The following is a 14892-nucleotide window of genomic DNA, read 5'->3' on the forward strand; positions in this document are numbered from 1 at the left end:
AAATATGACAGACTCTACAGCACTGTGGATTCATTCTTACCTCAGATGTGTTTCCAAAGTACCAGGATAGCACATTAATCAGATGTAGTGCACTCTAACTTTTTTTATTTCTGTTATAAAACTGACAATCTATTTAAGAAAAGTTATTAGTGTTTAAATGTGCTTTTAAACCACGTTAAAATCTTCATAAGAAATATTTTCTTTGGTCTTAATACTTTCTTTCAGAATTTAGGGGGACAGAATTGAATTAGTACCCTTTCCTAAATTTACTCCTTCTGAAGTCTTTGAAAAAACTGGTCTTCAATACTGCCCATCTATAGCATTAAAAAAACATCAGGACCCAGGGCCTTAAAATTACTTATATAGTTGCTTATTATTTGACTTTTCACTTTTGAGCCCTTGAGTCATGTAGCTTCATGCCACAAACTTTCATCATAAGCCTAATAAGGTTTTTAAATAAAAGCTAAGATTTTCACTTACTTTATAATCATAGTAATTATGGCACTATTAAAAATCCAAATATTAACATGAAATCACAAGATTTGGCAACACTCAGTTTCTCCTACTCTTATATTTTTCTGCATTGCCTATAGAGCTTAATATTATTTTTAAAACTGAGCCTGCTTCTTCTTTTATTTGGATCTTTATTATTAACTGCAACAGCAGCAAGGTCAGGACAATGGATTGCACTTGTCTTTCCATAATTTGTTGAGGAGAGAGGAAAAGCCATCCATGTTTTCTCACCTGTACATAACACCAAGGCACTACTCATCCTTTTCACAGCAGTTTCTCGAAGGGAAGAGAATGTGTGGAAGAAAAAGCAGGTTGAGAGAAAAAGTGCAAAAGAAAGACAAAGCTTTTCTCCCTTGGCTACTGAAATGTTGTGCTTTGTCATGGACCAGTGGCCACTGATTGCAATGTGACCAGAATCAGAAGCTGGCCAAGGGCATGGTGAAGAGCTCCAGTGGTGAGGAGCTGCCTCTGCAACCAAAACCAATACCTAAGTCAACAGTCTTCTGTTTCCATGCCAATAAGTCTTGCTGAAAGGACTAATTAACGTGGAAGAAGATGAAAATAATAACAACCGTGCTGTTTTCACCTAACCAATGTTTTAGACAAAGTTGAGAGCATCCAGAAGCTCACAGGTGACAACTCTCACATATCTGGCTGCAGTTCCATTTCCCTTCATTACTGTCCCGTATGACAAGCCTGGCTGCACACGGTTTGAACCCAGCAGAGTTCCTGCCTGGCAAAGCGTGTCCCTCTCGGTCAGTGCAGTCGGCAGTCTCGCAGGCTGCAGGAGCCTCAGGCCGGCACTGCACATGCACACCTGAGCCCTGGCCCTGGCACAGACAGGTCAAGGCAGAGCTCCCAGCCCGGCTCCTTCTCCCGCCCCAAAGGCTCACCCGGGCATCGCTCCCAGGATGCGCCCCAGGGCAGGTGGGCACAGTCCCCCAAGAGAGCGGCAGGCCGAGGGGCAGGGACGGACAGAGGGACGGCATCGGGCAGACAGAGGGATGGAGTCGGGCAGACCCTCTCACCCGGCTCCAGGCGGGACCCTGCGGGCTGTGCTAGCCCGCAGTCCCGCTCCTACCCCGGGGAGATGGAGCCGGCTGCGGGAACATCCCGCGGTGCCGGTGCCGGGCCGAGCCCGGGCGTGCCCCGAGGCGGTGCCCGGGGAGCCGCCGCCCCTCGCTGCCCGCCCCGGCCCCGCCAGCCCCGCTCCCCCGGCGCCGCACCGCGGGCTCTCCGCCCGGAGGGACGGCGGTGCCCTGCCTCCCTCCGTCCCTCCCCTCGCCTCCCGGCTGGCGGGAAGGCGGCAGGGCGGGCGGCGGCGGGCGGAGGGAGGCGGCTGGCCGGGCTCCGGCGGAGGGCAGCTTCCTCCGGGGCTCGGCGGCGTCCGGCCGCGGGGCGAGCGCAGCCGGGTGCGCGGGCGGCTCCCGCGGGCCGGGCGGTGCTGCCGGGGCAGGGGGTGGGGGATATATTTTTTGGGGGGGGGAGGGCGAGGTGGGGGGAGAACGGGGACTGTCGCCTCCGCCTCTTCCTCAGCGGCAGCCGGGGCAGCCGGATCGCGGCGGCGGCTGCTGCTGCTGCTGCTGCGCGAAGGGAGCGTGGAGCGGAGGGATGTGGGGCTTTGGGGGAGGCAGGATCTTCGGGATCTTCTCTGCTCCCGTCCTGGTGGCCGTGGTCTGCTGCGCCCAGAGGTAGGAGCCAGCGTGCCCCGGCGGCGGGATGCGTTTCTCCAGGGGAACAAGCTGATGCGCTCCCCGCCCTCCCCCTCCCGCCCGCTCCCGCCGTCGCCCCTGGCCCCCCGCACCCCGGCTCCTGCCTCTCCCGCCCGACACCCCCGTCTCTTTCTCCCCACAGTGTGAACGATCCCGGCAACATGTCCTTCGTGAAAGAAACTGTGGATAAATTGTTGAAGGGCTACGACATCCGCCTCCGGCCGGATTTCGGAGGTGAGTGGCCGTGCCCGGGCTCGCCGCCGGCGGTGCCCCCTCCCCCGCTGCTGTCCGCGGTGCTCGGCGGTCCGGCTAAAGCTCTGCTCTGCTCTGCTCGCAGGTCCGCCCGTCTGCGTGGGGATGAACATCGACATCGCCAGCATCGACATGGTCTCCGAGGTCAACATGGTGAGTAGCGGGCCAGCCCGGCCGGCGCCGGGGCTGTACCCGGTCACGGCCGCCCGCTCCCCGGCCCTCGTTTCTCTCGAAGTCGCTGCTGTGCTGGCGGGGCTGCGCGGCGCTCCGAGCGCTGCCCTCTTCGCTTGAAAACTTTATTTCCCTGGAGACGCGCTTTCCTCCTTCCCCCCTTTTTCCCTCTCGCTGCCGCGGGTGTGCCGGGCCGCCTGTTTGCAGTCTCCCTTCTCCTTCTCCACCTGTACCCCGGTTGGCCGGAGCTGGCCGGGGCTCCCCGGCTCCTGCCGCGGCCTCGGGGTGCGGGGCGCGGGATGCGGGATGCAGGATGCAGGATGCAGGATGCGGGATGTGGGATGCGAAGTGCGGGATGCAGGGTGCGGGGTGCGGGATGCAGGATGCGAGGTGCGGGATGCAGGATGCGGGATGCGGGGCAGGCTGGCGGCGGCCGCCGGGCTTGCCGGGGCCGCTGATGGAGAACTGCGGCTGCCGGCATCTCCCTGCTTCTTGCGCGGCTCGGGGCAAAAGATCCCAACAGCCCAGCTTGCCTGTGGGTAAACTCTGACATGTGCGAGTGCTTAAGGCTCGTTGGGCACCCAGAGCCGGCGCGGTTGTGAAGGGACTTGGGAAGAGCAGTAGTCTAGTCTCGTCTCGGAAAGTGATGCTGTGCAGGGCTGTCGCGTTTCTCGAGGCACAGGGAGGTGTTTAATGCTTTTCTGCGTTTTTGGTCCTCTTGTCTGTATACCTTGATGACTCGAGGTTAGAAGGTACAATTTCTGTTTCTTGCCCTAATCCTAAATCTATGGTGTGTTTTCCATGTTCCTGAGCACGTTACTTCTCTCTGTGTTTCAGATTTTTTCCTTGTGTTCTTTCTTTTGCAAACCTCGTGTATAAAGACCAGTCACTCTGCAATGCTGTAGTTATATTTATGGCATTAAAAATAATATGTACACGTTTGGAAACTGAGCTCTCTTATAGTACAGTTGACACTAGAACTGCACTACCTCTCCTTCAATGCACTGTTGCAATGTTGCAAGCTGGCATATCTTGACTTGATACATGATCCCTGTATTTTCATTAATCTGCCACTACTTTCACTCCCTCTACTTGAAATTCTGCGAGAGAAACTTCTGATCTACTTCTCATCTTCTAAAAAATGCTTTTGACAGAGATACAGTTACCTGTCTGCAGTTAAAAGTGTCACCAATGCCAGCCTTTCTACTCATTCAGGAGGGAAAAAAATGAGATAATTCTTACTTACAAGAGTTTGTCTTAGACTTCATGCAGATTCAGGCAACTGCAGAGACACTTCATATGTTTGACAGGCTTTTCTGTACTTGTAGGATTGCTTCTCAAGTAAGAAAAAAAAGGGAGCTGAATGAAAGCTTCTCTCTGAAGAGTAATTGAAAAGTCTGACTTCACTATCCCCACTGCCACCTTCCCCACCTCTGGATATGTTCCAGTCTTAGGGAAGCATTACATGACTCATTAAATTAAAATATAACACTGTGTATGTGAAGTGGCAGAGAGGCAATAAATATCAGAGAAAGGCATACTGAGGTTGGAAAGAAAATGAGGGGATGTATGCTGCTTTTTGTTCTTTTTTTTTTTTTTTTTTTTTTGCTCCCTAGCTTTTGTTAGGTTTAAATAACAACTTGTCCAACCTACTGTAGCAGGGGTATAAGGAAAAGTAAGTAATTACACTGCTTCTTATGCTAGGCTGGGTAGTGAGATCCTCAGTGATATGGGGGCTCCTCAAGAAGATGGTCAGTGTGTCAGTGCACCAAGTTCTTGAGTTTCCATCTGCCCCAGGAGTCAGTGCCCACTCTTGCCCATTAGTTGCCAGAGCAGCTGCAGAGAAGTGTTTTTTTCTGTGCCCTCTCATGGAGCAATGTGAAATCTGAAAAATGTCAATCCAGATCTTGCAACAGAAACAAATAATGTGTTTCTGAAGAAAGTTGCTAAAGTACTTTTATTATAAAAACTGTATTAGTTTATTTCAGGAAGAATCAGCAGGAAGGGCTTCTGATTGGTGAAAACCTTGCTACAACCAGAATTTCAGCTGAGCTTGTCTCACCTGCCTGGAAAAGAAGTCATCTTTGACTAAGCCCAGCTGTATTCATGTACTACCTGAGTTGGTTACTTCTACTTGTTTTAAGTAACTTTTTACTGGTGTGCAAGGATTCTTGAGCACATATCAATGAACAGTGAATAAGGATGAAGAAGCTTTTCAATATTACTCAAGTATTTATTCTAGGTAGTAATTTGGATGGGAAAAAAAGGGCCCAGTTAGTTTGAAGACCTGAGGCAAAGCTGTTGAACTTCTTGCTGAGTGCCAACTAAACTTTTAAACTTTGACATATTCTTTCATTTAATTCCAAACAGATACTGTGAGTGTTGACCTTTAGCCTCATCAGCTATTGAAATGTGTTACAAGAATTTCTTAGTGTGAACTCTGGTAGTGTGGACATTAATTCCTTTGATTTAAATCTAGACATTGGTGTAACCTTTTATAAATTAGCTTGTTAAAATTCATCTCTGTATTAAAAATAAAATAACCAGAGATTCACCATTCTTCAATTTCATGGACATAAATAAAATGTTATTACAAAGTTTTATTATGCTGCTTTCTAGGCAGCTTGTAATGTAGCTTTCAGTGACATGATGACAGTTCTTTGTAACAGGAATTACAGCTTGTATCATGTTCTTTTCTATTCATAATCAAACTGTAGGTTTATAGATAATATATTCCTCTATGAATCTTCATTTACTAGCTGTTTATTAAGCTTTCCAGCATTTTAAAAATTTATTTGTGTGGTTTTAGTTTTTCTGTTGAAAATCACTAAGTCCTTTTCCCTATACATCCAGGCTACCTGTAGATATTTTTTTAGAATAGACTTACTGATAGCCATGTACATCTTCCTTGGATTACATGGAATGATTAACATTTTTCTTTTTTTTTTTGATGCTGAGATGCTAAGCTGGATCAGGAGGACAGATGCAAGTATCAGGCTTGCAGACCATCCACTTGTTTTACTGAAAAGTTGCAAATAAGCAGTTTCTATTTGATTTCACAACATCTAGAAACTTCTGAGTAGCGTTATTGAAATTGCAAACATGTATGATATAAAAATCACATAATTTGATATTTATACTTCAAGTTACATATATATGGTAGCAAGGGGGAATTAATGAAGTTGCATGTAAGAAGTGCACTGCTCAGGGAAGGGCTGCAGTCAGTTAATTACCTGCACATATGTCTATATCTATATGTCAGTCTCCTTAACCTGCACATTCTTTCCCATAGGTACTTGACTATTTCACAAATTATATGTGTAACTAGACACTTAAGCACCTACCTATTTTTGTGCCTGCCATCAATAATTGTGTTTAAAATCACTATAAATTGTACAGAAATATGAATCTCCAAACAAAATACTCATCAATAATAACAACAGATGTAATACTGAGAATATACTGTAAGTCATCTTACAAATGAAGATTATGGAAGGTTACTGTTGTCAGAATTCAATTATTTAGCTGTAATTTTTTTCATTTTTCATGATTCAGGTCGATTGTATTTTGTTCTTGCTGTGTTTTTTAGGTGTTTTGCTCATATGACATGAATTGTAAAAAAAGTAGTTCTTGTGCTTTTACTAGTCTATCAGCCTATTTCCACTCAGACAGTGTCCACAATTTGCAATTTTTTAACAGTCTGATTTTTCTTCAATGTTTGGTCTGTGAACCAAATGCATTAGTTCCAGGCATTCAATTTTCAAGCATTCTGTATCTTAGGAAGTTAAATAATCAATGCATTGCATCTCCAAATAACCCCCTCTTTAAAGTCATTATTATAGCTGGAAGACTAAAGTACTGTGCTTTCATTTTACTATAATTTTAGAATGTCTTTCATAGTTTATGGGAAATAATGCTATAAAGTGGATGGAGAAAACAAGGGGATTAGTGCAAAAATGAACCTTTCTTCTTAGAGATAATGTTTTGCAGAGAATAGGAAATGTGCTACTGCTCTCAGAAGTACTGTCTGCATTGTCTTTGTTTATAGAGAGGACTTCAGAGTTGTCCATCTAGGGTTTCTCAAAGGCTCTAATTTTGATAAAATTAAACCAGCAAAACCCAGGAGGCATCATTTGCTATATAGTCATCCTGCTGTTTTGAGAATACTGTAGTCAGAAAATTAGTTTGACATAAAGTCAGACCTTAAAACAGATGAGTTGTTGTTTCTGAAAAAGATGTCATCTATTCTATGCTGTCACTCTAAAAAAAGATGTAATCTCTTCTATGCTAACACTGTAATTTTTATTTTTATGCATGTGCCTTTATAAAACTGCAAGTATGCATATGGACTTCATTGGATGCCTGCTGATTTTCAAGGCAGTTTTGACATCCTTCTGAAAAACTGTTTTAGCTGCTGCCCTGAGGTTGACTGAAGTTACTACTCATTGAGAATAAATAGTGTCTATATTCCCCTATAGGGGTACACAAATAATTATTTTTAGGTGAATTGATTCATACTTCACCTTAAGTACTGAACATCATGCTTCTGTTAATGAAATCTGTCACATCTTACTTCAGATGATAAAAAATTTGGTGAATTCCGTTTATGTAAATTGAGATTTACAGCATTAGATGTCTAAGTGAGAGCTGGATTGCTAAACCCCACAAGTGCAGTTAATGGAGATCTCAGACAGAATGTGGATGCTTGGGCAAAGGTGTCTACTGTCATTTGGTTTCAAGGTTCATATTTGCCCTCCCATTTCCAGCCTAGGCAGATCTCCTGCACATCCTCTGTCACTGTGCCCAGGTTTTAGACACAACAGCAGCTCCTGAAATTTAAACAACTCAGTCTTGTTCTTGTCAATACAGGTGATGCAATCAAAAGAGCTTAAAATATAAAAAAGGCAATGTAATAGTGCTTCTTAGATATTTTAGGTGCCTCAAGGTATCTTGTTTGGACTCCAATTGCCTCTCTAGAACTGAAGTGAACCTCCACAGATCCTTTGCTGTCCCTGCCAGCCCTGTGCAGGGATCCTGCAAAATCCAGGCATCCCAAATGGCACCAGACACCTTTGCTTAGGTAAGTGAATTGTTCCTTAGATGTACAGCCAAAGCTTATGCTCCAGATTCTCTCTGGAATCAGAAGAAGGAGACAGTCACTGATTTTTAACAGGTATCTTAAGTGTGTGTGTGGGTGTTATTTTTTAAATGGAAGGATTAATCTTTCTGGGAGGTGTCCTTGTTTCCTGAATGGTGTGGAGAGAGCCAAGGCAGCTTGGTTAGCTTTTGAGCAGGCACAGTGAAATGTAACCTATGTTTCCTACTAAACAGATACTTTTTAAATACTTTGCAAACAGAATCTTGATATTACCAGGAAATCATGACTGAGTTGTGACATACTTTGGTTTGAAGATTCAGATGGAGAAATTAAAGGAGTTGTTCTGATACAATGGTTACATAATTGTATTGCAAACACAGGTTTTCCAGCTAGAAGATTATTACTAACTCACAAATCACAGAAGTATAAAATAGAATATGCAACTTTCTATTCTGATATTGCTTTTATTCATTTCATAATGCAATGTATTTAGGGAGAATATTAGATTGTAGTATTGCAGAAAGGCCATGTAAATAATTTTTGCATATATGTGTGTATATATACACATGTGTATGTATTTGGTAGATAATATGGGGGGAAAAAAGGAAGAAGAAAAAAGTGGTGCCCAAGAGTGCTGTCACTGTGCTGGTGGTGAGCCAGCATCCATCCACTACAGGAGGCACAGCAAGAGGCACTGATCCTGGAGGATAATCTGTTTTGCAGGTTACCTGCTCTCTAGTTACCAGCTGGCCACAAGATCATCCATCCTCTGCCTTGTCTCCATCCATTTTTCTTCCTCAGGACAGTACCCATGAACTCCCCCAGCCTGCCTCTCTCTCTCCCTCTCTCTCCATCTCTGTCATGTCTCATAGTTCTTATTGACAGAGAGAGGGAGAGAAGTGCTTGTAGCAGACAGTGTGATAGGGAAATGACTCCTGTTTGTCCAGGGGAATTGATGACAGGCTTCTGCTTATCTGCAGGGGAAAGCAGCTACTCTGAAGGGGAAGGAATACCTGCTTATGCAGAGACAGGGAGGTAGAGAATGTTGCTGGAGGTGCCAATAGACTATTTACAAGTCAGCTCCAGCTGCCAGCATTGAATCATCCAGACCTGGATGATGAAATAGATATGATCTGTGATGACATCAATCTGGAATAATTGCAAGTATTCCATGGAAAAAAAGGGATTCAAAATTATGTTTACAAACTAGAGGAATAGCCCAAATAAAGTAGGAGCAAGCATGAAGCGCTGCATTATATAAGGAACAATGAATCCATTATTTAAAATTATAAAGATTTGGCTGAGCAGTAAGACACTAAAAATGGTCTTACTGGCTCAGAATCTAAAGAAAGTAAAAAGTCACAGGTGTAGTGTAATTGCAAAAAGATGCATCTTACCTTGGGGTGCATAAATAGAAGTGTCATTCACAAGACAAAGGGTTTGCTCTGTCATTAATTAAGCCTGAGCAAGAGTGCTGTGTCCAGTGTTTCATCACTGGCTTTCAGGGACATGAAAAGAAACAGGAGGTTTAAGGAAAAAAATGTTTCTAATTAAAATAATTACAAAACAGCTTATACAGTGATGTTGGAGTAAATGGGTTTGTTTAACACTGAAAAATAGGATGGGGAGAAGAACTAAAAGTAGGATGCTGGTGGTGACAGAATGATGATCAGTTGTTCTTTAGAACCAATTGAATTTAGACCTGAAGAAATTAAGGAAATTGGGGAATTGTTTTCAGATTGGTTTTCCTCTAGCTGCATTTTTTGTAGCATCTCCTTTTTTTTTTCAGGTTTTCAAGCAGGGATTAGATAAATACCTCTTCCAGTGGTGGCTCTTGCCTTTGGAGAGGCTGGGCTAGCTGATGCTTTGATGTGTTCTCCAGCACCCTATTTCTGTGAATCTCTGCTCTGATTAATTATTATTTCTGTCAGTGCTCACAAGTGTGTCTTGGTGTGGTTTCAGATGCTCCTGCTGGCATCATGCTGATGCCTCAGAAGATGAGAAGTTTCCCATAGGACATTTGGAATAAATACCAGTGCCATAAGTGTATGCCTTGCCAGCAGAGATGTCATTAATCACCAACATTGTATATAAATCTTTATTGTGTTCTCAGTACCTTGCATTGATTGCATCAGGTGTCACATGTATGTTCTTCCAAATATACATAGCAGTCATTGAAAAAAGTTACTAAGCTACAAGGTCAGGACTTCTGTGCATGTCATCATTATGTATTTTTACTTCTGCTGAAAGACTTTTATAGTGCCCAGGTAATTAAGAAGTGCATTAATTTAAGTTAACAGGAGTGAAAAATTGACAGATACTTTATGAATTTTTACCTACTCTATACCTAGCAATTTTTTTCACTCCCTTGAAGACAGAGAGAAAAGGAGATAAAGGAAAGAGGGATATTTATATGAAGATCCTTATTAGTGCACTGAATTTTTATTCAGATAATTTAATGTCTGTAGGGCTACAGAAAACTTAGCAATTTGATAAAGGCATGCCAGGCAATGCCATGCTTGGCAGAAAACAACAGACAAGCACAAAAACTTCCATGATCCCTCTGACACAATGGTCCACAGAACCAAATGTCCTGACTCTGCTACTGGCTGGTGGTGGATGCTTGGGGAGGAAGCCAATAAACACCTTACTACTTTTCTAGATTTCTTTTGCAGTCTCCAGTGATTTGTAATTGAGGAGAGTACCTTTTGTTTAGGTGTCACCAGAGCATTGGGATGATTTAGTAACAATTCACTTTTCCCCACAGTTTTCCTTTTAATAAAGATATGATTATATAAAGAATTTAAACTTGGGTAATATCAAGTGCAATCCATCAATACTGAAGGATAATAAAAACTTTCAGTGGAAGAGGCTGAGTAATATTTAGCTACCGTTAGGGGTTTTAGATTATCCAGGACAAACTTTCTTTTTTTCTCCCCTGTGACATGGAGTCATAAAAAATAGCTGGAAGAGGAATAATTTCAAAGCGACAGTTTATTTGGTATTTTTAATTGAATGTCACAGTTCCTCATAACTACAGATATTATAAGGAAAAAAATCCCCAAGTCTGGGCATGTCTAATTCATTATTCACTATTACGGATTTGAACTGATAACTTTGGCAAAATAATTTGTTCTCTCAGCAGTTAGGAGCTGGTTACAGGTCGCTGTGATAATGTAATCTGCAATATGAATGTAATATTGCACATAGCAGAGAGGGAAGATAAAACAGCTGTGCTGGGAGGTCTGCAGTTACACTGGATAATTGGCAGTTCAATAGCAGTTAATGACTTTTTTCTTAATACTAATATGAATGTTGAATTTTCATTAGTTCATGGGTATGTCTCCATGGCACAATACTGCACTCTCAGAGATGCCAGAGGTACCTCTGGTGCAGCTAGTAGAATTTCTGGATGCTGTGAAGTTGTGTCAACACAGAGCTGTGTTCAGAATGGTTGTGCCAGTGGGAGTTAGGTCTCTGAGTAAGACTTGTCTCACAAACTTTAAATAGGTTATCTGGTGTTTGACCAGCATCCAGCCAGAGCTGATCATCAGAGTGCCCTTGAACAGAGGGAAGCACTTCTATAAGAAAGTATTTTTTTGTTCTAAAAGAGGTATTTAAGACAAGGATGACTGGCCCTCCTGAAGTTCCTATCTAGAGGTACTAATAGGGCAATGGGATGGAGAAGACAGTAAAAGGAATTGACTTACTTAGGACAGATGCTTTTTTCCCAGTTAATGTTGGAATGAGTTCCACCTGTTGTTCCTTCTTAACCTGCCTTTTCACAGATAATTGGAAGACAGCCCTGAACTGGTACACAGCTGAGCTTTGGTTGACTAAGTAGTATTAGCCAGCAGGTTAATGCACTGCATGTGAATTCTGTGCACAGTGTGAACTGCAGAGGGATTTTCATGTAGATTTTGTGTGAATTCTGAATCAAAATGTAGGACAGAGAAGATAGCCTTGGAAAGCAAGCTCAAATCCATGTGATTAAAAATAGGTCATTCCTTGTTCTTTGAATTGAGACACAAGTTAGCCCCACTGTCTTACTCTGCTGGCCTGTTAACCCTAAAGTTACTTGAAAGGAAGAGCTTCATTCCCATAACTGTGTCCTGTTCTCATGAGGGATATTTTAAAGTTTCCCATTCTGGTTGTTACCTGCCCATCATGGCTTTAGCAGGTGAGCTCATTGCTTAGCTGCAGTCCTGTGCAGGTGCACCTGAGCTTGGCTGGGCAGGGTCCTTCAGGCTTTTGGCTGTGCAGGGAATCACAGCCCCTGTCACATTTTTCAGTGGGGAAATAATTCAGAAAGAGTGAGAAATTGAATCTTCCCGACTTAAAAGGTGGAAATGTTTTCTAATTTTCCTCCTTAATCAAATGTTATTTGATTGACAATTGACAATGACCATTTTTCCTGATGGTTTCCTATGCTACTGTGTCTTTTAGAATGCGCTGAAAATTTGAAGCTGAAAATAATAGATTATACAAAATTGCATTTAAATTCTCAACATTACTGGGTAATGTGGTAAGTCTTGTTAGTTGTTAAAGGTACAAAAGATTTATTTAAGCCTTTTTTTCATAGTATAACACATTGACATGTCTTTTTTTTCTCTGTATTAGCAGTGATTTGCTTTAGCTTCTGACCTCCTAGGCTATTCAGATAGGAATCCTAGATTATACACTTGGACTTTCTAAGCATTTTCCAATCATATGCAATAGGTTTCTATTTAGATAACAAAAATATTTCCCAAACCAACTGGAAATCTATGTAGGAAGATGTCTCAGGATTTGCAGAACAGTATATATGACCCTTAGTTTTGGTTTTGAGCCACAAACTGTGGCACTGCTAAATTTAAGGGTTATGGTGCTCCTGAAAATCTATAGAATGTCAAGAGTTATGTGCTTGAGCACAGCACCTGTGCTCAGGCATGCACTTGTATGTCAGTCACTAGCATGGATTTGTCTCAGCAGTTTCCCAGGTTTGATACTCTGGAGGACAGCACATGCCAGCTCCACTGCTAGCAGCTTGGATGCAGCTAGTTGTACTGTGAAATAAGTTAATCCAGATAGAAACAAATTGTGCTGTGCAACACCACTTGTCGTTCAGACAAGAAAACTGCTTGGCTCACTTCATTTGTTAGGTGAGATCTATCCAGAAAGTGCAATTCCTTGCATCCATGTGAGGTTACATAGCCATCATTTCTAGTGGGAGAGCTGTGACTCTCCAGAGGGTGAGACAGCTGATCTGATTGGCAGATCTGTTTTAGAAGACAGCTCATTGTAGAGCTCAATGAGCTTGTGGATAATTCATTGTGCCTTTTTTCTTTCTGTTCTGGGTACAGAGAATGTGGCTTAAGCCAAAAGGATTACCCTTCTGGCAGCAAGTGAAGTGAATGCCACCTGCATGACCTCTTGACTCTACCCAGCTGTCAGAGCTTTTTTTTTTCCACTTTGAGAAAATAGGTGGACAGATATTCCCTGCATGTTGAAAAACTGCTGTTGCAGACTTGTTCATGAGGGGTGAACTCTGTCTCTTGGTCTTGCTTGGCTTCCAGCCCCTTGACAGCAGCTCACACAGTTCAGATGCTGCATGTTGACCTGCATGACTGGGCAGAAAGCTGTGGCAGGTGAGCAACAGCCACAGTGAAGAGAAGGAGGAGCTGGAGGTGGAGCACAGGACAGCTACACTGGGCAGTTCACGTGCACTCACATTCAGGGGAGATGTTCAGTTCAGTTTAGATAGTTAAGGTCTATAGGTGAAGGATTTCCAGCGTACTGACTTTGTGAAAACAAACTAAAAAAAATACCAGAGTCCTATAAGCAGCCTTTGCTAGGTACCTAGAATGTAAGTGCAAATTAATTGCATCAGTGAGCTGGACTGGACTTCACCTTTACCTGGTGTGACACAGAAAACAGGTTGTCCTTGGGCAGTAAAGGCTTATGGAATGTATAGAGAAGTAGTTAGCAGTACCTGTGTGTGTTTGTGTGATGAACGAGAGGTGATTAAGGGAAATCAATTTTAAGGAGGAAATATATCATTTCCTTTTAATCAAAAATGGTGTCTCCTTTGGCATTTCGTCCTTTTTTTTTTAATTTTTTTTTTTTTCCCAGAAAATGGTTGAGCAAGCTGGGGAATAACTTAGCTATTTTAAAAATGCTGATTATCTGCCTGCAATTCTTTTTATAAACCATCCCCCTTAAATGGACAGGGGAAAAAAAAAAAAAAAAAAGAGGAATAAAAAGATGGGCAGTGAATTAGCAAATGCATTTAAGGTAGTTGATCAGCTTATCTTTCCAGTAGACCCACTTTAGTCACATGCTCATATATTATTAACCTGACTGCATCAAGGCTGATACTGTGTCTTTCCCAGCATACCCATTTAGGAGGCACTGGGTGGCTCCTGAATTGGATGCTGGTGCTGTAAATTGGAAAGGGAAGCAGGAAGTTTGCATAATGTAATCTTGTTATCCATTAGTAAAATATGCTTTATTGGTTTTACAAATAGCTGTTTAATACCATCAAGAGTGATCTGGAAGATGGGATACCTTCCAAGCTAGTATTCTATGATTGCATGATCTTTACATTAAAAAGAAAAGCTTCTAATCTCCAAAGAAGATCCCTTCAGCATAGCCTTCCTCAAGGAGTCATCTAGCCCTGACACTTGTGGTGTTATGCTTTTCTTTCTTTAGTCCCATCTGTAAGGATCTCATTTACAATCTTGCATTATATTCCTTTAAGTTATTTAGAGACATATTTTATACACATATTTTAGATATGTGTAGTGTCACTTAGTAACCTGCTGGCACAAAGGTTCCTATATGAGCAAGGTGGTTTAAATGAAGAAAGAATTACTCTACTGAGATGTAAGTATATCCATTAATTTGACTGCTGGTGCTCACCAAGCAGCTGTCTTTAAAACAGAAGTCACAGTAATTTACTGCTACTTTTCCCTAAAAGTCCCTGAATGATTTTTGTTAATAGCTTGAGCAAGTGACCAAATCTCATGAGACTCCTGTATGAATCTTTTGCAATTTTTCTTTCTCATCCCTCTTGACTCTTGATTATTCACATCTTTTGTGCTGGAAAGCAGGAGGCTGGGTTTTTCTCATCATTATTTTTATCCTTTTTATAGGATATGTAGTCTA

The 14892-nt window shown here is 42.6% G+C and overlaps 1 protein-coding gene across 2 annotated transcripts in view; it reads left to right on the forward strand.

Annotated features, from left to right (window-relative positions):
* GABRB3 (gamma-aminobutyric acid type A receptor subunit beta3) overlaps positions 1-14892 on the forward strand; it is a 196313-nt gene that overhangs the window by 78843 nt on the left and 102578 nt on the right. Inside the window, exons 1-3 of one of the 2 annotated variants that reach the window (XM_056498763.1) lie at positions 2125-2204; positions 2368-2459; positions 2563-2630. In XM_056498763.1, the coding sequence (XP_056354738.1) occupies positions 2125-2204; positions 2368-2459; positions 2563-2630 (240 nt within the window). Of the gene's footprint in view, positions 1-2124; positions 2205-2367; positions 2460-2562; positions 2631-14892 lie in introns of those variants that run through there. The other variant, XM_056498754.1, reaches the window with a different exon arrangement.

Source organism: Oenanthe melanoleuca, chromosome 1, assembly GCF_029582105.1.
Source record: "Oenanthe melanoleuca isolate GR-GAL-2019-014 chromosome 1, OMel1.0, whole genome shotgun sequence".
Taxonomy (NCBI): Eukaryota; Metazoa; Chordata; class Aves; order Passeriformes; family Muscicapidae; genus Oenanthe; species Oenanthe melanoleuca.